Genomic DNA, 21,707 nt, shown 5'->3' with positions numbered 1-21,707 from the left:
ATGCAGGACCAGGTCTTTGTATAGGCCCCATATATCAGTACCTCCCTATATCCTGTATTTTGATCATTTTAGCTATATTATTCACCGGATTTTTTCAAATTTCGCATTTGAATATTATAATGGTTTATGACAAAAATTGCCTATGCAGGTCCACGTCTTCATATAGACCCCAATATAACGGCTATATTCGGTATGTTTAAGATTTTAACAGAATTTTTAGTGGATGTTATTTTGTGAAAATTTCCAAATTCGTTTCAAATGGTGAAGGACATTCAAAGTTCGCCCCGGTCGAACTTACAGCTTTCTTACTTGTTTTTACTCGCATTTTTAATATCTTCCCTATAGCTCTTTAAAAATCACCCTTTATATACTTTATCGATAAATACATTTAATAGATTTTTCGGGGTTTTTGGGATCTTAAAATTTTTCTTAAAAATTGCGATGTTTTTGTACAATTGTTTCTTTTCGTTCAGTATTTCCATTATGACTCTCCAAAAAAAACTACTTTCAATTTTTTTTGGCATTGACCATTTGTTTTTTCTTCTTCGCATAGATTTTCGGCACATTGAATTTCCTGGGTGTTGCATATCCTCGGTTTCCGTAACTGGTATCCTCTTCGCTTCTTCTATTTTTCATTTCCTATTTATTTCGTTGCCAATATATCATTATTTTAGTTAAATTTCCAGTAGAATAAATAACTGTACGAAAGGTGCGAAAAAAGGGCGTTTCTTTTTTTTCGTTTTTGCTTTGAAGGTAAATACATTTTTTAATCCTGCGAATATTTTACAGTCCAGGAATTTTTCGTTTTGATTAAGCGCTCGCCAACAAAACTGACACTGATGAGCAAGTATAAAGTTTTATTTATGACTGTATGCATGAAGGAGCAGTAGTTATGTTGGTATCCAACCACCGCTGCCATTATGTTGGTATCCAACCAACGCTGCCATTGCAATTTGGAAATGCTTCGGATTCTTTCATGAGAAGATAAAAGAAGACAGATGCAAATGTTGAATGGTGCGGGTTAATTTGGGGCTTATTATAAATCACAAAAGCATTTGAGATATACTCTCTGGCAGATGATGGTTTTTTATTATGCATGGTATGGAAATGGAAGCAACTGCACACTGTGATTAGATTCTTTATGTGTCGGAGCACGGTGCAATAATATGGTATTCTATCAGGTTTTCAAAGCCACACAAAATGTTATAATTTGCCTGAATTTTGTTTACTATTTTTATACCCATTCACCATAGTATGGAGGGTATATCAAGTTTGTCATTCCGTTTGTAACACCTCGAAATATAAATTTTAGACCCCACAAAGTATATATATTCTTGATCAGCATAAAATTCTATGTCGATTTAGCGATGTCCGTCCGTCTGTGGAAATCACTCTAGCTTTCGAACGAAATGAATTAAATTGATAAAATTTTACTCAAATGTATATTACGCCTGCAGGACTTTTGGTATTGAAAATGGGCCGTTTTGGTATAGTCCCATATAATTATACCTCCCGATATTCGGTACTTAGTTGATTTTAGCGACAATATTCACCGGAATTGTTTCAAATTTGGTATTTGAAGTTCGTAATGGATACTACAGCCTAAGGCAGAAAATTGTGTGTGCAGGTCCACATTTTTTGATGATTTTAGCTACATAATTCACACGATTTTTTTTTCAAGTTTCGCATTTGAATGGCTTACGACAAAAGTTGCCTATGTAGGTCCACGTCGTCGTTTAGACCCTAATATGACGGCTACATTTGGTATTTTTAAGATTTTAACAGAATTTATAGCGGATGTTTTTTTTTTTTTTTTGTTTTGAAAATTGCCAAATTCATTCCAATTGGTGGAGGGTATTCAGTGTTCGCCCCCGCCGAATTTTTAGCTTTTTTACTTGTTTTATTAGAATTTTGTGATTTCAATGAGATTTAGGATTTTGAAGGGAAGTGATTATTGGAATGCCTATTTATTGCGGCATGGAAGTATATGACTTTATATATTCCCTACAAACATGTTTAAGTCATATTTAACTTGGAACAATCTATACCCAACACCCATTAAGACATGTAAACGTAATATGTACCATAACAAATATCGTTCTTATGGTTTACAAAAAACATTTTTATACCCTACACCATATTGTGGTAAGGATATTATGTCTTTGTGCATTTGTTTGTAACAGGAAGAAGGAAGCGAGATAGACCCATATTTACTTTTGAGGATCTTCATAGAATCACTTTTTGAGTCGATTTATGCATACCAGTTCATCTGTCCGTCCGTCCATGTATTCTTGTGAACAAAATGCAGTTCGCATTTATTATCCGATTGAGATGAAATTTTTTAAACAATGTTTGACCCAGAAACGAACCCTACTGAAATTGGTGAGAAAAATTTAGATATAGCTTCCATATATATGTTCAACGGATTTTTATATATCCAAATGACCTGCATTTTGGCACATCCAACAGAATTCAGTCTAGAAGCAAGTACATACAATTTAGTGAAAATCGGTTTAGATAGAGCCATAGCTCCCATATATATGTTTCATCCGGTTTGAGGTTTTAAGACTCTCACGTGCGTAATATGCACTTTGGTACCAGATAACTTATGAAGCTTAAAAATACCTCAGCCAAATTTTATCGAGATCATCTATGATTTGGATATAGCTCCCATGTATATATGGCTAATATCTGCCCAAATCAACTGAATTATGGCGATTCCAACTGAATTCATACTAGAAACATGCTATCTGGTACAAGATATTATCTGTAGTTCAGAAATAAGTTTAAAAAAAATTAATTTTTTTCAAGATAGGTTCAGATTTGGATATAGCTACCATATATATCTTTATCCGATTTCAGGTTTTTTGTGTACCAAATGACTAATATCAGTCCAAATGAGCTGTATTTTGGCACGTGCTACCGAATTCAGTCTATAAGCAAGTACATTAAATTTGGTTCAGATAAAGCTATAGCTCTCATATATTGGTTTTCTCTGGATACTTATTTCGGATTTTATTATCGTTTTGGTTATTCAAACCTTTTATCCTTTGTGGGGGAGGTACCAGAAGGAATGGTCCGCTCTCTACCGTCTTTATAACATATCTTTTGTTGATGGAAATATTGAGATGTATGGAATCGGATATTAAATTCGCGTTTTATGAGCTGTATAGATATTCAAAATGTTGACCCTTTGTGGAGGAGGTGCTAGAAAGAGTGGACCGATATATTCCATATTCAGAGCAGATCTTGTGTTAGTAGAAATAATGCAAATGTGAAATATGAAGAGAACCGGTTGCTTATTTCGGATTTTATGATCGTTTTGGTTTTTCAAAACTTTAAACTTTTGAGGGGGAGGTACCAGAAGAAATTGTCCGATTTCTACCATATTAGTAACAGGTCATGTGTTCATGGAAATATTGAGATGTACCAAGTCTGAGTGGAATCGGACATTTTTTCGCGTTTTATGGGCTTCATGGGTATACAAAATTTGACCCTTTTTGGGAGAGGTACCAGAAGAAGTGGACGGATATATCCCATCCTCACACCAGACCTTTGGTTAATACAAATATTGTGATGTGTGTAATTCGAAGAAAAACGGACACTAACATCACATTTTAAAAAATTTTCAAAATTTTGACCTATTTTTGGGGAGGTACTTGATGGAGTGGACAGATATTTGCAAAGTTGGAGCAAACTCGGATTACCCTTTCTCTTTCTGTGAAGTAAATTATTTTCTTTGAAAATGTTGACATTTTGTGGATGAGGTACCAGAATGAGTAGACCGATCATCTTCAAACTCGATCTAAGTTTGACAATGATATTATGATGTACCAAGTTTGGATCGTGCGCACCAGCCAGACAGACGGACATCGCTAGATCGACTCCAAATGTCCTGAAACGGATTTGGTCCAAAGGGACCTAGGGTCTAAAACCGTTATTTCGTTGAGGCACTTTTTGGCGGTATCGAATGATATATAGGGTCTTGCCATATAGCTGAGGGTATAACAAACATTCGTTACAGAGTATTTTTGTTATTGGTCCATATTTTGCATTGCCCTCATGTAAAGGTAGCCCCGGATGTGAGTTATTTCGCGATTATGGCTCCTATTCATTTTTAGTGTACGCCCAAGTTTTGTAATAACTCTATTTCGCAATTGACAAAGTTGGCCTGGCAATTCAATTTTTTTTGAAGTTTCGCCCGCTCCTCTTTTGTGTTGTCCTTCTATCAAGCCAAAATGGCGTACACTTTAAGATAATTTTTCACACACGTCGTCTAGCCACACACCCACTCATCGCACTAATCGTTTGCAACACTTAAATGAAAAAATATAATTTCTTTTTATCAAAATGTATGTATCATTCGCTATATTGCACCATGATTTGACCTACAATTAAAAGTGCAATAGCAATAACAACAACGACGACTGCATCTTAGCTTACAGCATGCGATTTATGAATAAACATAACCTTATTCACAAATCGTAAGTAGTAAATTATTAAATGCAATAATGTCTGTACACAGTGATGACAAAACATTGAATATCGATTAAAAATTTATTTTGAAATTTGTTTTTCAAAATTAGTTACAATATTCCAAATTTGAGTAGCCATATGCTCTGTTCCAGAAGTGCAAGAATGTAAATAATGTTTACTACGATAACCAATATTTTTCAAAAAAAAAAAAATAATAATAATAATAATAATAATAATAAATAAATAAATAAAAAATAAAATCAGTAGATTTTTGCCGGTTCTGGAACAGATTAATAGTCTAAAGATCATGAAATTTCCTAATGCAATATCTAATACATCGAATTGTGGTTCTTCTTCTGTTTTAATGATGTACAATTTGGAATTAGTTCAACTGAAACCCCCTCAATCTCCCTTTATAAGATTTCCAATTGCATTTCCAAATAATAAACTTCAGTGCTTTCTCTCCATTCCTTAATGATCTAGCTTTTATTTATTCCACTCCCTCCTATTTATTATTCCATTCTTGAAAATCGAATTCCATCCCCTAGCCAATAATCGACTTCAGTTTTAAATAAACCCCAATACTTTTAACATTTACCTTGATGGCATTCCCCAAACATCATCAGGACTTGCATCCAACTTGACATGATGCAGTGCCTGGCGACGTAATCTAGTCAATCATCTGCTCCGTGTTCTCTAGAATTCACAACAAGTTCGTGGTGTTGATGAAAAGTGTGAAATTCTTGGTGTTAGCCAATCAACTTGTGTTTCCTTTCCAACTTCGACGGACTGACTGACGGGTGGCGATTGAAAAAGCTGTTTGTTGCAGTCACGAACGGACGTAATTGAGTGTTACGCTTAAGGAAGAGTTTTTTTTTTGTTTTCTTCCAATGGATATCTCAACTGTTATTTTTTTCGCTCTCTCTCTCACATTCGAAACGTTCAGCCATTGAAGATATATCACGTGGATTTTATTTCACATGAACTTTTTAGAAAAACAATTTTTTGTTGAAATTCAATTGAGACAAAAGAAAAAGAAAACTAAATGAATTTAAAAGAAAAAAGAATATTTGAGGGAATTAGAAAATTGTTTTAAAATAAAATTTTTACACCCTGCCTACAGTAAAGAGAAAATTTGAGTTATTATTATTTTGAGATTTCAGGCGAAATTTTCTACTGAATCGCAGCTAAAATTGCTAAAATGCCTTTCCAGCATGAACAAGTAAAAATGAAGCTAAGCTTGGCCGGGCCGAATTTTTAATACATTCCACCATTTTGAAGAATCTTGAAATGAAACCTCTTTTATGGGGGCTATACAAAGACGGATTTCGAATTCTGGTGAAAAATACCACTAAATCATCAAAATGACGAGTGGTATCGTTATATGGGGGCTATACGAAAACGTGGACCTGCATAAACAATAAGCTGCAGTGCCCATTCCGAAGTTAGGATACGAAATTTCAAACAATTCTGGTGAATAATACCTATAAAATCATCAAAATACCGAATATAGGGAGGTATCGTTATATGGGGGTTATAGGAATACGTGGAACTGCATACGCGTAATATACACTCGACAAGAATGATATTTGGTACCAGATATCAGATACAGCCCAGAAATACTTCTGTCAAATTTTATCAAGATTGGATCAGATTAGGATATAGCTCCCATATATACCTTTATCCCATTTCAGGTTTACTGTGGACCAAATGGCTAATATTGGCCCAAATGGACTGATATTTGGCACTTTCGACGTATCTCAGCCTAGAAGCTAATGCTTTAAATTTTGTTGAAAATCGGCTCAAATATAGCTATAGCACCCATATATATGTTTCACCCGATTTGGTGTTAAAGTCCCTCACATTCGTAATATGCATTCGACAACAATGATGTTTGGCACCAGATATCAGATACAGCCCAGAAATACCTCTGATAAATTGTTTTAAGATCGGTTCAGATTTGCATATAACTCCCATATATATCTTCAACCGATTTCAGGTTAATTGTACACCAAATGGCCAATATCAGTTCAAATGACCTGAATTTTGACACAACCGACCGACTTCAGTCTAGAAGCAAGTACATAAAATTTGCTGAAAATCGGTTCAGATATAGCTTTAGCTCCCATATACATATGTTTCATCCGATTTAGTCTTTAAGTTCCTTACATTCTTAATATGCATTCGACAACAATGATATTTGGTACCAGATATTTTATAGAGCTCGGAAATGACTTAGCATTTTTTTATCGAGATCGGCTAATATCTGGATATAGCTCCCATATATATTCTTAATACCATTTAAGATTTATTGTCCAAATAATGGCTAATATCAGTCCAAAATGGAGTGAATTTCAACTTCAATGACGATTGATTTGGGGCCCTGCCTTGCCAATTCATCTGCATTCTCATTGCCTGGAATATTTTATTGGCCTGAAACCCAACAGATCTTGATGGACAGCCCAGTATTTCCCAAGCTTTCTGTACTCCAAAGCAGCCATAGGTTTTATTGGTAACGGAATTTACTAGAAAATGTGACATTAATCCCAAAAATACCGAATATCGTAATTCTGAGGAAAAATTGGGTTAGAATCATCAAAATACCTGATATCAGACGGGCACTACAAGAGTACCTTACAAGAACCGTTAGAAACTCTCAATACCGAATTTGAAATAATTCCTTGAAAAAATGTGACAAAAATCATTAAAATACCGAATGTCCATATCGTTACATGGTGATTATATTTAAACGTGGACCGATATATCTCATTTTCAATACCAACCATTCTAGACACTATACAAACTATTTTGCCAAATTTCAAAGCTCTACTTCAAATAATGTGGACTGTGTCAGACGGAAATCGTGAAATCGAATTAGAATTTTTGTTGACCATGACTATACATATGTACTTTTTGGGGTCTACGACGAATATTTAAAGGTATTACAAACCGAACGAAAAATTTAATATACCTTCCTTTCCAAGTTGAAGAGTATAAAAAAGGACCAAAACGAACCCATTTGTGACTCGCTTGTGGAAATAACATTTCGGATCCAAAATACTCCTTATATTGTTACCAGTAAAATTACCCGAATCCCTACATATTTTAGGATCTCAGAAAATCTTAATCCAAAAATTTCAAAAAAATGTGGAAGATGTGGAATTTGACCCCCGAAATTTCAAACCTGACCAAGAACTGATACAAATATTAGGATTTGCAAAGTTTTAACCAAATTGGATGCCATTTTCTTGGTTTTTTTTTTGTGGGGGTGGTACCAGAAAGAGTGGACTCGATCTAAGTTTGACAATATTATTACGATATATCAAGTAAGGACCAAAACGGATACTCCCTTCTAGAGTAATTGTGCACACACCAGCCAGTTAGACAAACAGATGGCCTGACACTTTTAGATCAGCACCAAATTTCCTGAAACGGATTTGGTCGAAAGAGACCTAGGGTTTAAAACCGCTATTTCGATGTGGCACTCTTTTGCTTCAAATAATATACAGGGTAAGATAAAAAAACTGAAATAAGGTCAAACGGCATAATTTTTACATATTTTTTTTAATTTTATTCAATGAAAGCAAAAATGTCGGAAATAGGATCAAATTTTAGAATAAGTTTAGATTTGTTCGAATTGGTCACCATTGGCACGAATTATGGCCTTCAAAGGCCGTTTAAACCGTCACACGCTGCCCGAACACGAACACGCTGTTGCTCTGCGGTATTTTGGTCCATTCCCGACGAGGCGCTTGCTTGAGTTGATCGACACTTTGGTATTTTTTAGTGCCAACCTTGATTTCCAAAATACTCCAGACACAATAGTCCAACGGATTGGTATCCGGAAATTTTGGTGGCCATTGTGCTCTGGAAATGAACCGAGAAACCTCATTTTGTAACCATTCTTGGATGGCGCGTGCTTAGTGCGATGGTGCTGAGTCCTGTTGGAATGTCCAAGGTCTGCGGCCAAAATGTTTGCGTGCCCAAGGCTTTAATACACAATCCAGAATATTTTCGCGATAATATTCGGCTTTTATTCTGATGCCACGGTCGATTAATACGAGCGGAGAGCGACCATCGGCTGTTATGGTGGCCCACACCATCACCATGGTTGGCGCTTGAGTTCTGGTGGCCAACCAAAGGTGCACATTTTCAGCTGACCTCTTTGGCAAGTAAACACGAAAATTTTCATTGTTTACAAACTGCTGGACAACGAATGTTTTCTTATCGGAGAAAACAAAATTCGGCAGTTCACCACTTTCGGCCAAGCGAGGCAACTCTTTAGCTATTTTGAGTCTATTTTCTTTCAGTTGCGGTGTAAGTTCTTCCACTTTTTGGAATGTCAATGGCTTTACCCTGAGCTCATTTTTCAATATTTGCCGAATGGAATATTGAGATATGTTCAGCTCACGAGCCATTTTTCGGCCACTGCGACGCAGATTTCGATGAGGTCGCTTCTTTACTTTTCGGACCATTTTTGCTGATGTTGCTGTTTTCTTCCGTCCACTTCCTTGACGTCGGGCTACGCTACCAGTATTATGGTAACGATCGGTTGTATGAGACACAAAAGATTTATTCACATTTAAATGCTGGTGTGCTCTAACGATAGCCACTTGTGGTTTTCCAGCTAAATATAAGGAAATCACACTATCACGCTTGAATTCCATCACGAAAAACTTTTTTTCCGGAAAATTCTCAACAAATAATAATTTTGATATCGGTCGGACTAGTGGCTTAGAAATGACAGCAGTCTGAAGTTGGTTCCAGGTTTTGTTATCTCACTTTGGATATGCCTTCTGTAGGCATATGACAGAGGGTATAAAGGGCATATAGGAATCATCGTATCGAAATATCGCATGCAAACATTTGACCCCAAGAGGTCTGTGAAAATAGCTCCATTTTCAAATTTGGAATGTGATTTTGAACAACAGTCATTTTCATTATAAAACATGTATCCCTATTTATGACAGCGTTTCCATATACAGAAATATTTAACATTGTCAGACAGTTTTCCTCCCTCAGAAACCACTGTGTTTCGATAAGCCAGCAGACATTCAATGGTTTCTGATATTTTATACAGTTTGCATGTGTTGCTGCATAGTTTGCAATAGTTTTATGCAAAATTCGTTTTTATTAATCAAAGTTTTCGAGACAGCAGACTGCACATGCATGGTTTTCATAGAACAGAAAACTTAAAATGATAAGAAAACGATAGAACACAATAGAAGTAGAAATAGGGAGGTAGTAGTGGTAGTGGTGGGGTATTCACTTGTTCCTCTTTTCCATTCAAATAGTTTCACATTACATTTGTTACTATTTAAAACAATACGTATTTAAAATAAATACAAAAAAAATCCACATCCATTTGAGTATTCGAAAATCTAAAAGTGACAACTAAAACCATGTCCATTCCATTGTCTATTGCAGATAAATTAGAAGCTGAAGCCATTCACACCAATGAACAGCTATTGGCATTCAATGTGCGCAGCAAAGATGTCAATTGGCATGAATATGTTACGCCCAAGAAACCCAGATCCTCACCGGTCTATCTACAGAGGCAGTTTAATTTGATTAGCAATTATCGTGAACCAATTGGCAATCATAATCGACGAAAGGTGTTGCTGTGCCATGACATGATGGGCAATTACTTGGAGGACAGGTAAGTGATGTTAAGCTATAAATTATGTGTTATTTTAAGTTTTTTGTTCTTCTTCTTTTCAGACATTACCACTCGTCGAAGAAATATGATGACTATCGTTTCTATCACTGGTCAGCCGTGGATTATTTTTGTTATTTTAGTCATAAATATATCACAATACCACCTTGTGGTTGGATAAATGCTGCCCATAAACATGGTGTCTCTGTATTGGGTAAGTGTTGAAGAGGGGATGCAATTTTCAATTCCAAAAATGGTTGAATAGATTGGCGACAGGAAAATCTTTCGTCCATACTTCTGTAGAGGAATTTCAATTTAGCTAGGGTATTATTGGATCTGATGTAACATGTTTTGAAAACGATTTAAATAATGATACATCCGGTTTGAAATGTTAAAACAGTCTTGCAATAACGTCGAAGTAATTAGAGATGTAATATAGAAAACATTTGCTAAAAACTGCAGAGGCCACATCACAAACATTTTCCCTATCTCGTCAACACTTGCTGTTAGGGGCCCCCAAAATATGGGGCCTTCCAAATGTCTAATGAAAACAGTTGTGATGCTTATATCTTGTAAACCGTTTGAAATTTTCTCTCTGAGACGTGTACAACAAAAATTCCGAACACATCAGCTTAGATTGAGTTCAGAAATGGGTTATATCGCTCCATCCCTTCTGGTACCTCCCCCGCAAAAGGTCAACATTTTCACAGAAATTTATTTACCTTTTAGAACAAGACAGGACCGTCCTATTTTGTGAAAACTTTGTAAAGTTTAATATTTTTATCAGTGCTACTTCAGTTGTAAATGTTGGCAGGGTCCTCCTACTCATTCTAGTACCTCTCCCGCAAGGGTTCAACATTTGACTAATCACAACGGTTTTAAAATTTGAAATAAGATCCTTATGTCTTCATATTTCGCATATCTCAATATTTTAACCAACTCTAGATCTTTTGTAAAGATGGTATTGAGCCGTCCACACCTTCTGATAACTCCCCCACAACGGGCAAAAATTTTTAATAACCTACATTTTTAAGCCAAATATTTTTATTAATTCAAGATCGGGTGTGAAGATTGAATATATCGGTCCACCCCTACTGGTACCTCCCCCAGTAAGGGGTCAACATTTTGAATAACCATAAAGACCATAAAATGCGAAATAAGCATCCGATTCTCATCAAATTTCAGTCATCACAAAATTTTTGCTAACGTGAGTTCTGATGTGAAGATGATCAATATTGGCCCACCTCTTATGGTACGTCCTCTACAAAGTGTGACAATTTCAATATTTATTTCACTCAATATTTATTTCACTCAATATTTATTTCACTTGGTATATCAAAATATTTCTCTTGATCAGAGATCTGATTTAAATGTAGTGAAGGATGTAGTCGATATAGTCCACAAAATGGACAATATTGTGGCCCTCTCTTTAGAAACGTCCGCCATAAAGGGTCAAGTTTAGATTTGTTCGAATTGGCCACCTTTGGCATGAATTATGGCCTTCAAGCGTTTCATGTCCAAGGCTTCAATACACCCTCCAGAATATTTTCGGCATAATATTCGGCATTTATTCTTACGCCACGGTCGATTAATACGAGCGGAGAGCGAACATCGGCTGTTATGGCTGCCCACACCACCACCATGGCCGGCGTTTGAGTTCTGGTGAGCAACCGAAGGTGCACATTTTCAGCTAACCTCTTTGCAAGTAAACACGATCATTTTGATTGTTTACAAACTGCTGGACAACGAATGTTTCCTCATCGGAGAAAACCAAATTCTGCAGTTCACCACTTTCGGCAAAGGAAGCAACTCTTTAGCTCTTTTGAGTCTATTTTCGTTCTTTTGCGGTGTAAGTTCTTGCACGTTTTGGAATTGTAATGGCTTTACCCCGAGCTCATTTTTCAATATTTTCCGAATGGAATATTGCGATATATTCAGCTCACAAGCCGTTTTTCGGCCACTGCGACGCGGGTTTCGATCAAGTCGCTTCTTTACTTTTCGAACCATTTCTGCCGATATTACTTTTTTCTTCGGTCCATTTCCTTGACGTCGGGCTACGCTACCAGTATCACGGTAACGAGCGATGGTATGAGACACAAAAGATATATTCACATTTAAATGCTGGAGTACTCTAACGATAGCCACTTCTGTTTTTCCAGCCAAATAAAAGAAATCACACTATCGCGTTTGAATTCCATCACGAATAATTTTTTTTCTGGAAAATTCTCACCTAAATGCTTTTGTACGCTTGTAAACAATATAATGAGCTATCATTGGAATAATTTTAATAGTTGTCCGACGAGTGGCTTAGAAATGACAGCAGTCTAAAGTTGGTTTCAGTTTTTTCATCTCACTCTGTAAATCTGTAGTCAAACCCGACTAATACTTTTTAACTTGTTATATTCCTATAGTATGTTTGTAATTCGGTTTGTTGCTACGCGAAATGTCCCATTTCTGATTAACTTAAATTATTTATATCCGTCCGCCTGTAGTAATTTTGCAATTACGCTACGCTCCTCAGATGAAACCCATTTATTTCCTTTCATACACTTCCCAGAAGTAAATATATGACCTTTACATGGCCAGTTCGGCTACCTACTTGTTTTACCGTTTTGCAAATGGGTCAGAAATAAATCCAATATCATTTACATTTTTTATTTTTGATATTTTCAAAAGAAAAAAATTAAATGCGTATAAATCCACATTATATGTAGATTTTATCATTTTTTAATTAACATTCGTCATTATTTTCTTTTGTATGTGTGTATGTGTGCAACTGTAGATGAATCGACCACACATACAATATTTACACACTCATGTACATATTTATAAATTTGTAGTGGCAACTTGTATGCAAACAGATTGCCTTAAATGCTTTTTCATGTCGATGGATGCAAAAAACGCCGATACCCAGAGAGATCTTTGATCAACTGTTTTTTATTCAGGTTATAATTAAAGGAATTTGGAGTAACAAGTAAAACAGTATCAGGCGGTTTTAACGACAGATGTATACCTCCAGCCTTGAGTTATGATTATTCAAACTGTTGACCCTTTATGGGGGAGGTTCCGAAGTGTCCAATTCGTATCTGACCTAAGATTGATATAAATATTACAACGTGCCAGATTTAGACTATATCGACTTCTTCCGATACTTTATATCAGATGTGCAATTTTTAGGAAAATGTGGAATTATGCGTGAGGTACCAGATATAGTGAACAGAGGTACTCCATTTTCATACTTCATCTAATACAAATAAAAATATTGATTGGTATGTGCAAAATTTTAAACTCCGATAAATTACATGTTCATATCAGATTTCTGGTAAAGAAAAGTATTTAGATATAGCAAGTTGTTAAGATCGACTACTTGTTCGCAAGTTATGAAAGATATAAGCATTGAAAATTGTGACCCTTTGTGGGTGAGGTACCAGAAGGAGTTCACAGATATATATCATCTTCACAACAGATCTTGTGTTAATGGAAATACTGAGATCTACCAAATCTCAATAAAATCGAAGTTTAATTTCGCGTTTTATGAGCTTCATTGGTATTCAAAAATTTGATCCCTTATGGGGGAGATACCAGAAGGAGTGGACCGAAATATTTCTTCTTTACAACAGAGAACCGGATGCTTATTTCGGGTTTTTGTGATCGTTTTTGTTATTCAAAACTTTGACCCTTTGTGAGGGAGGTACCAGAAGGAATAGTCCGATCTCTACCATCTTTATAACAGATCTTGTGTTGATGGAAATATTGAGATGTGCCAAGTCTGAATGGAATTGGATGTTAATTTCGTGTTTTATGAGCTTCATGAATATTCAAATTTTTGACCCTTTGTGGGGAAGGTACCAAAAGGAGTGTACCGATATATTCCATCTTCACACCAGACCTTGGATTAATAAAAATATTGTACTTTAAAAACAATCGGACTCTTACATCACATTTTGTAAGAGTTAAAAATATTCAAAATTGTGACCCTTTTAGGAAGGAGGAGAGGGCCGATATTGTCCATATTCGCACCTGACCTAGCACTGATGCAAATATTAGTATTTGCAAAGTTGGAACAAAATCGGATTATCGTTTCTCTTTCTGTGCAGAGAATATATTTTTTTGAAAATGTCATTCTTTTGTCTGGGAGGTACCAGAAGGAGTAGACCGATATATTCCATCTTAACACTTGACCTTGGGTCAATAAAAATATTGGGATGTGTGAAATTTGAAGACAATCGGACTCTTAAATCACATTTTATAAGAGTTGTAATTATTCAAAATTTTGACCCTTTGTGGGGGAGGTACTTGATGGAGTGGACCGATATTGTCCATTTTTGCACCTGACGTAGAACTGACGCAAATATTAAAATTTTGAAAGTTGGAGAAAATCTGGATTATCCTTTCTCTTTCTGTGAAATAAAATATTCTTTGAACATTTCGGAAACGGAAGAAGTTGACCTATATTGTTCATCTCCGAACTCGATCTAAATTTTATAATAATATTCCGATGTACCAGGTCTTGGATCAAATCGGATACTCCCTTCGAGAGTTATCGTTCCAGCAGCCAGACAGACATACAGACGGACAGACATCGCTGGATCGACTCCAAATGTCCTGAAACAGATTTGGCCCAAAGAGACCTAGGGTCTAAAACTGTTATTTCGATAAGGCACGTTTTTACCGTATCAAATGATATATACCATCTCCAGCCATATGGCTAAAGGTGGGAATACACAAAGCGCTTATCTGGCTGGCTTCTTCGGAATTGAACAAAGGAGCCTAGGACCAAAATCGAACTAAGTCAACCTAAAACTCCTTTGTTCATCTACGAAGAAGCCAGCCGATGATTTAAGCCAGCCAAATATACGCTTTATGTATTTCCAGCCTAAGGGTCTAAAAATAGACTTTAGCAGAGGTCTTCATAGTTCTAGCCAATATCAAAGAAATTTGGAAAAAGTGTGGCATTTGTAGTTGTTCGTGCCAAATTGGTCTAAAATATTCAATACTAATACAGGGTTGCCCATATTCGACGAACCCATGACTCTTTTGGCCCATTCCAATCGACGAGGCTTGTCCGCAGGCAACATTCTTTGCGTCAATTGAATTTTGTACGGGAACAAATGCAAATCAATGCGAATAATCCGTTGTAAAGTGGACCGAGCCATGCCCAACTGCTGAGAACGGCGTTTTTGGGATGTTCTTGACTGGCTCGTACGGCAGCGATATTCTCGGCCGATCGCCTTGGTCGACTTTTATATGGCCTCTTCGGATTAGAAAGAACCTTACCAGTCGAAAATTTTTCGTATAAACGCTTAATGGTGTTCTTAGAAGGCGCACTTCTCACATGCGCACATTAATGTTTTAAAAGCAAGTTGAGTTTTCACAATTGACTTCTTCTGTTGAATGTAAATTTCAACTATTTCAGAGCGTGGCGTGTATTGGTTCATGGTAAAAATCTGCTTGGACTGACGCTTCAAACGTGGTATGTCATTAAGCGATGTGACAAAAGTTATGGCGTTGCCAGATGGGTCCGTCGAATATGGACAACCCTGTACATATTTGAAACATACTATTAATGAAACATGCTATTAAAAAGGGGTTGTAATTTCATACCTTGAATTTTCCTGGGAATTCACACAACGAGGAATGCTGAAAAGAGATGTCTTGGATTAATTTCGAGGAATTTGAATATAATTAATTGTCATTATCTTAAAAATGAAATTCAATTCCACATTTGTAATAAAATTGAATTTTGGCTAAAAATATCCAATCTCCCATGTCATGCACAAATTTGTTCTTTGGGTTATTATCTTAAATCCTTTAAACATCGATATATAAACACACACACTCACGTGTAATGCTCAATTTGCAAGTGTATTGCATTTCATTAAAAAACAAAATTTACATTATTTCATCTCTCCGTTCTTCTTCGTCTTCTTTGCAGGTACTTTCATAACGGAGGGTTCGGATGGAGCCAAACGTTTACACGACATTCTGGCATCAACGGAAATGATAGACAATATTGTGGACGCTATGGTGAAATTATGCAAACATTACCACTTTGAAGGTTGGCTCATCAACGTTGAGTGCAAAGTGGAATCGGATTCAATGGAAAATTTATAGTAAGTAAATTGTATGGAAAAAAAGGTACGACTTGAAGTGGGGTTTTTCGCAGAGACCATTACACTTTTTTTGCAAAGACTTTTTGGCGTCGAAGTGAAATGGCCATACATTGTTTGACGCTTTTTATAGCTTTTTAAGAGGGGAATTTCGTGGCGATTTCATTTTTTGTTATTGAGAATAATTTTATGTGAATATGATTTAGGTGATGGTTTAAATTGATTAATTTCAGAGGTTTCATTTGGTAGTTTTAATATCATACACAACTGGGTGTTATTTTATGCCTGGCTTTTTATACCCTACACCACATAGTGGTAAGGGTATTATGTCTTTGTGCATTTGTTTGTAACATGGAGAAGGAAACGAGATAGACCCATAGTTACTTTTGAGAACCTTCATAGAATCACTTTCTGAGTCGATTTATGCATGTCCGTCCGTCTGTCCGTCCGTCCGTCCGTCCGTCCGTCCGTCCGTCCGTCCGTCCGTCCGTCCGTCCGTCCGTCCGTCTGTCCATGTATTCTTGTGAACAAAATGCAGGTCGCATTTATTATCCGATTGAGATGAAATTTTCCAAACAATATTTTTTTGGCCCAAGGACGAACCCTATTGAAATTGGTGAGAATCGGATCAAATTTAGATATAGCTCCCATATATATCTTCATCCGATTTCGGGTTAAATGAGCACCAAATGTCCACTATCAGTCCAAATTACCTGAATTTTGGCACACCCAACCGGGTTCGGCCTAGAAGCAAGTATATCAAATTTGGAGAAAATCGGTTCAGATATAGCTATAGCTCCCATATATATCTTTCATCCGATTTGATCTTTAAGTCCCTCACATTCCTACTATGCACTCCACAACCGTGATATTTGGTACCAGGTATTAGATGGAGCACAGAAATAGCTGTTTTAAATTTTATCGAAATCGGTTCAGATTTGGATATAGCTCCCATATATATCTTCATCCGATTTCGGGTTAATTGACCACCAAATGGCCAATATCAGCCCAAATGGCCCGAATTTTGGCACATGTGACCGAGATTAGCCTTAAAGTAAATACAACAAATTTGGAGAAAATCGGTTCTGATTTGGATATAGCTCCCATATATATCTTCATCCGATTTCGGGTTAATTGTGCTCCAAATGGCCGATATAAGCCCAAATGGACTGAATTTTAGTACATCGGACCAAATTCAGCCTAGAAGCAAGTATATCAAATTTAGTGAAAATCGGTTCAGATATAGATATAGCAAGCATATATATGTTTCATCCGATTTAGTGTTTTAGTCCCTTACATTCGTAATGTTCACTCCACAACCGTGATATTTGGTACCAGATATAAGGTACAGCCCAGAAATAGCTGTTTGTAATTTTATCGAAATCGGTTCAGATTTGGATATAGCTCCCATATATATCTTCATCCGATTTCGGGTTAATTGTGCACCAAATGGCCGATATAAGTCCAAATGGACTGAATTTTAGTACATCGGACTAAATTCAGCCTAGAAGCAAGTATATCAAATTTAGTGAAAATCGGTTCAGATACAGATATAGCAACCATATATATGTTTCATCCGATTTAGTGTTTTAGTCCCTTACATGTGATATTTGGTACCAGGTATTAGATGGAGCACAGGAATAACTGTTTTAAATTTTATCGAAATCGGTTCAGATTTGGATATAGCTCCCATATATATCTTCATCCGATTTCGGGTTATTGACCACCAAATGGCCGTAATAGCATCAATTTTGGCAAATCCGACCGAAACCAGCTTAAAAGCAAGTACACCAATTTTAGTAAAAATCGGTTCAGATATAGCTATAGCTCCCATATATATGTTTCATCCGATTTCGTCTTTAAATCCCTCACATTCGTAATATGCACTCCACAGAAATGATATTTGGTACCAGTTATCAGATAAAGCCCAAAAATAGTTGATTTTAATTTTATTAAAATCTGTTCCGATTTGGATATGCCTCCCATATATATCTTCATCCGATTTCGTGTTAATTGTGCATCAAATGGCCAATATCAGCCCAAATGGCATGAATTTTGGCAAATCCGACCGAAACCAGCCTATAAGCAAGTACACACATTTTAGTAAAAATCGGTTCAGATATAGCTCTAGCTCCATATATATGTTTCATCCGATTTGCTCTTTAAGTCCCTTACATTCGTAATATACTCTTCACAGGAATGATATTTGGTACCAGATATCAGATAAAGCCCAAAAATAGTCGATTTTGATTTTATAAAAATCTGTTCAGATTTGGATATAGTATAGCATAGCATACTCTTCACAGGAATGATATTTGGTACCAGATATCAGATAAAGCCCAAAAGTAGTCGCTTTTAATTTTCTCAAAATCTGTTCAGATTTGGATATAGCACCCATATGTATCTTCATTCGATTTCGAGTTAATTGTGCAACAAATGGCCAATATCAACCGAAATGGCATGAATTTTGGCATATCTGCCCAAATTCAGCCTAGAAGCAAGGACACCAATTTTAGTAAAAGTCGTTTCAGATATAGCTATAGCTCCCAAATACATCTTCATCCGATTTCGGATTAAATGTGCAGCAAATGGCTAATATTGGTACATCAAATTTAGTGAAAATCGGTCGGATACAGCTATAGCTCCTATATATACCTTTCATCCGATTTGTACTTTAAGTCCCTCAAATTCGAAAAATGTACGATACAAGAATAATATTTGGTATCAGATGCAGCCAAGAAATATCTTCTTTTTCAGTTTTACAAATATCGGTTCAGATTTGGATATACCTCCTATATATATATTCATCCAATTTCGTGTTGATTGCGCACCAAATGTCCAATATCAGCCCAAATGTCCTGGGTTTTGGCAAATCTGACCGAATTCAGCCTAGAATCAAATACATCAAACTTGGTGAAAATCGGTTCAGATATAGCTATAGTTCGTAAAATGCACGATAGAATTAGATAGATTTTGATTTTGTACCAAATATCTCATAGAGCTCTGAAATGCCCTGTATAAACCTTTTTACGAGAGCTCTACTAAATATGCATAGTGGTGTAGGGTATCATATAGTCGGCCCCGCCCGACTTTTGAGCTTTCCTTACTGGTTATATTCCTCATCATGTAGGAGAGTATATACAATTTTGTAATTTTAGTAATAACTTATCAAATTAACCATTAATTAACCATCGGGGGTGCCTTTATATGAGGGTTTTACGAAAAAGCAGGTAATTTTCTACATGGAAGATTTCTACATTTTGATGGAAAAATTTACTAACGGTTCTCCTTACATAGGGACCTCACCCAACAAGGAACGAAGTGGCCCATTTTATACCCTCAGGCAGATGGCTAGAGAGGGTATACATCATTTGATACGGCCAAAACGTGCCTCATCGAAATAATGGTTTTTAACCAAATCCGTTTCAGGACATCTGGAGTCGATCTAGCGGTGTCCATTCGCCCGTTCGTCTGTTTGTCTGTCTGGCTGGTGCGCACGATAACCCTCGAAGGAAGTATCCGATTCTTTTTAAACTTGGTACATCGTAATATTACTATCAAACTTAGATCGAGTTCGAAGATGGGAAATATCGGTCCACCTCTTCTGGTACCTCCACCACAAAAGTTCGAAATGTTCTAAAAAAAAATATTTTACTGCTCAGAAAGAGAAGGATAATCCGATGTTGCTACAACTCTGCAAACCCTAATATTTGCATCAGTGCTAGGCTAGATGCGAAAATGGACAATGTCGGTCCACTCCATCAAGTACCTCCCCCAAAGAGGGTCAAAATTTTGAATAACCACAACGATTATAAAATCCGAAGAAAGCATCCGATTTTCTGCATATTTCACACATCGCATTATTTCCACTAATACAAGATCTGATTCGAAGATGGAATATATTGGTCGATTCCTTCTGGTATCTTCCCCAAAAAAGGGAGAATACCCATAAAGTTCATAAAACGCGAAATTAACATCCGATTCCACTTGGACTTGGCACATCTCAATATTTCTATTAACACAAGATCTGTTATAAAGTTGGGAGGGGTCGAACCATTCTTTCTGGTACCTCCCCCACAAGGGGTCAACATTGTGAATATCAATGGTGCTCATAAAAGGCGAAATTAACATCCGATTCCATTCAGAATGGACCCACATCTGATTTTTCTGTTCAAAACTATTTCAACGTCTCCATATGTAAACCTTAGAATCCAACAGTGACCTAAATATTAAATTTCTGGATTACAGCTCTATACAGTGTGAGATAAAAAAACTGCAACAAAGTCAATTTTTAAATTTTATTGAATGAAAGCAAAAAAATTCGGAAATAGAATCTAATTTTAGAATACGTTTAGATTTGTGCGAATTGGTCACCTTTGGCACGAATTATGGTCTTCAAACGGCCAATGAAACCGTCACACGTTGCCCGAATGTTGCTCTGCGGTATTTTGGCCCATTCCAGGCGAAGGGCTTGCTTGCGTTGATCGATACTTTGGTATTTTTTAGTGCCAACCTTGCTTTCCAAAATACTCCAGACACAATAGTCCAACGGATTGGTATCCAGAGATTTTGGTGGCCATTGTGCGCTGGAAATGAAGCGAGGAACCTCATTTTGTAACCATTTTTGGGTGGCGCTTGCTGAGTGCGCCACCCCAGTGCTGTGTCGTGTTGGAATGTCCCTCCAGAATATTTTCGCGATAATATTTGGCATTTATTCTGATATCACGGTCGATTAATACGAGCGGAGAGCGACCATCGGCTATTATGGCAGCCCACACCATCACCATGGCCAGCGCTTGAGTTCTGGTGGCCAACCGAAGGTGCACTTTTCACCTGACCTCTTTGACAAGTAAACACAATAATTAAGTTTATTTTCAAACTGCTGAACAACGAATATTTTCTCACCGGAGAAAACCAAATTCGGCAGTTCACCACTTTAGGCCAAGCGAAGCAACTCCTCAGCTCTTTTGAGTCTATTTTCTTTCTGTTGCGGTGTAAGTTCTGCCACTTTTTAGAATTTCAATGGCTTTAGCCCGAGCTCATTTTTTCAATATTTGCCGAATGGTGTATTGCGATCTGTTCAGCTCACGAACCATTTTTCGGCCCCTGCGACGCGGTTTTCGATGAAGTCTTTCTTTACTTTTCGAACCATTTCTGCTGATGTTGCTGTTTTCTTCCGTCCGCTTTCTTGACGTCGGGCTACGCTACCAGTATCACGGTAACGAGCGATGGTACGTGACACAAAAGACTTATTCGCATTTAAATGCTGGAGTGCTCTAACGATAGCCACTTGTGGTTTTCCAGCCAAATATAAGGAAATCACACTATCACGCTAAATTCCATCACGAATAACTTTTTTTCTGGAAAATTCTCACCAAATACGCTTGTAAACAATATAATGAGCTGTCACTGAAATAATTTTAACAGCTGTGGGACGAGTGGCTTAAAAATAACAGCAGTCTGAA

At 36.7% G+C, this 21,707-nt stretch overlaps 1 protein-coding gene and 1 long non-coding RNA gene across 2 annotated transcripts in view; one reads left to right on the top strand and one right to left on the bottom strand.

The window, feature by feature from the left end:
• Positions 1–21,707, bottom strand: part of LOC131801946 (uncharacterized) — a 220,382-nt gene that overhangs the window by 27,781 nt on the left and 170,894 nt on the right. The window contains exon 3 of the long non-coding RNA XR_009341975.1: positions 15,737–15,772. This is a non-coding gene — a long non-coding RNA (uncharacterized LOC131801946). The remainder of the gene's footprint in view (positions 1–15,736; positions 15,773–21,707) is intronic.
• LOC101891943 (cytosolic endo-beta-N-acetylglucosaminidase) overlaps positions 1–21,707 on the top strand; it is a 59,939-nt gene that overhangs the window by 21,741 nt on the left and 16,491 nt on the right. Inside the window, exons 2-4 of the mRNA XM_059121082.1 lie at positions 9,904–10,135; positions 10,198–10,346; positions 16,068–16,245. Coding sequence (XP_058977065.1) covers positions 9,904–10,135; positions 10,198–10,346; positions 16,068–16,245 — 559 coding nt within the window. The remainder of the gene's footprint in view (positions 1–9,903; positions 10,136–10,197; positions 10,347–16,067; positions 16,246–21,707) is intronic.

This window comes from Musca domestica, unplaced genomic scaffold (assembly GCF_030504385.1).
Source record: "Musca domestica strain aabys unplaced genomic scaffold, Musca_domestica.polishedcontigs.V.1.1 187, whole genome shotgun sequence".
Taxonomy (NCBI): Eukaryota; Metazoa; Arthropoda; class Insecta; order Diptera; family Muscidae; genus Musca; species Musca domestica.
Note: the sequence above shows the minus strand (reverse complement) of the source record. Positions and strands in the feature narration are given on the sequence as shown.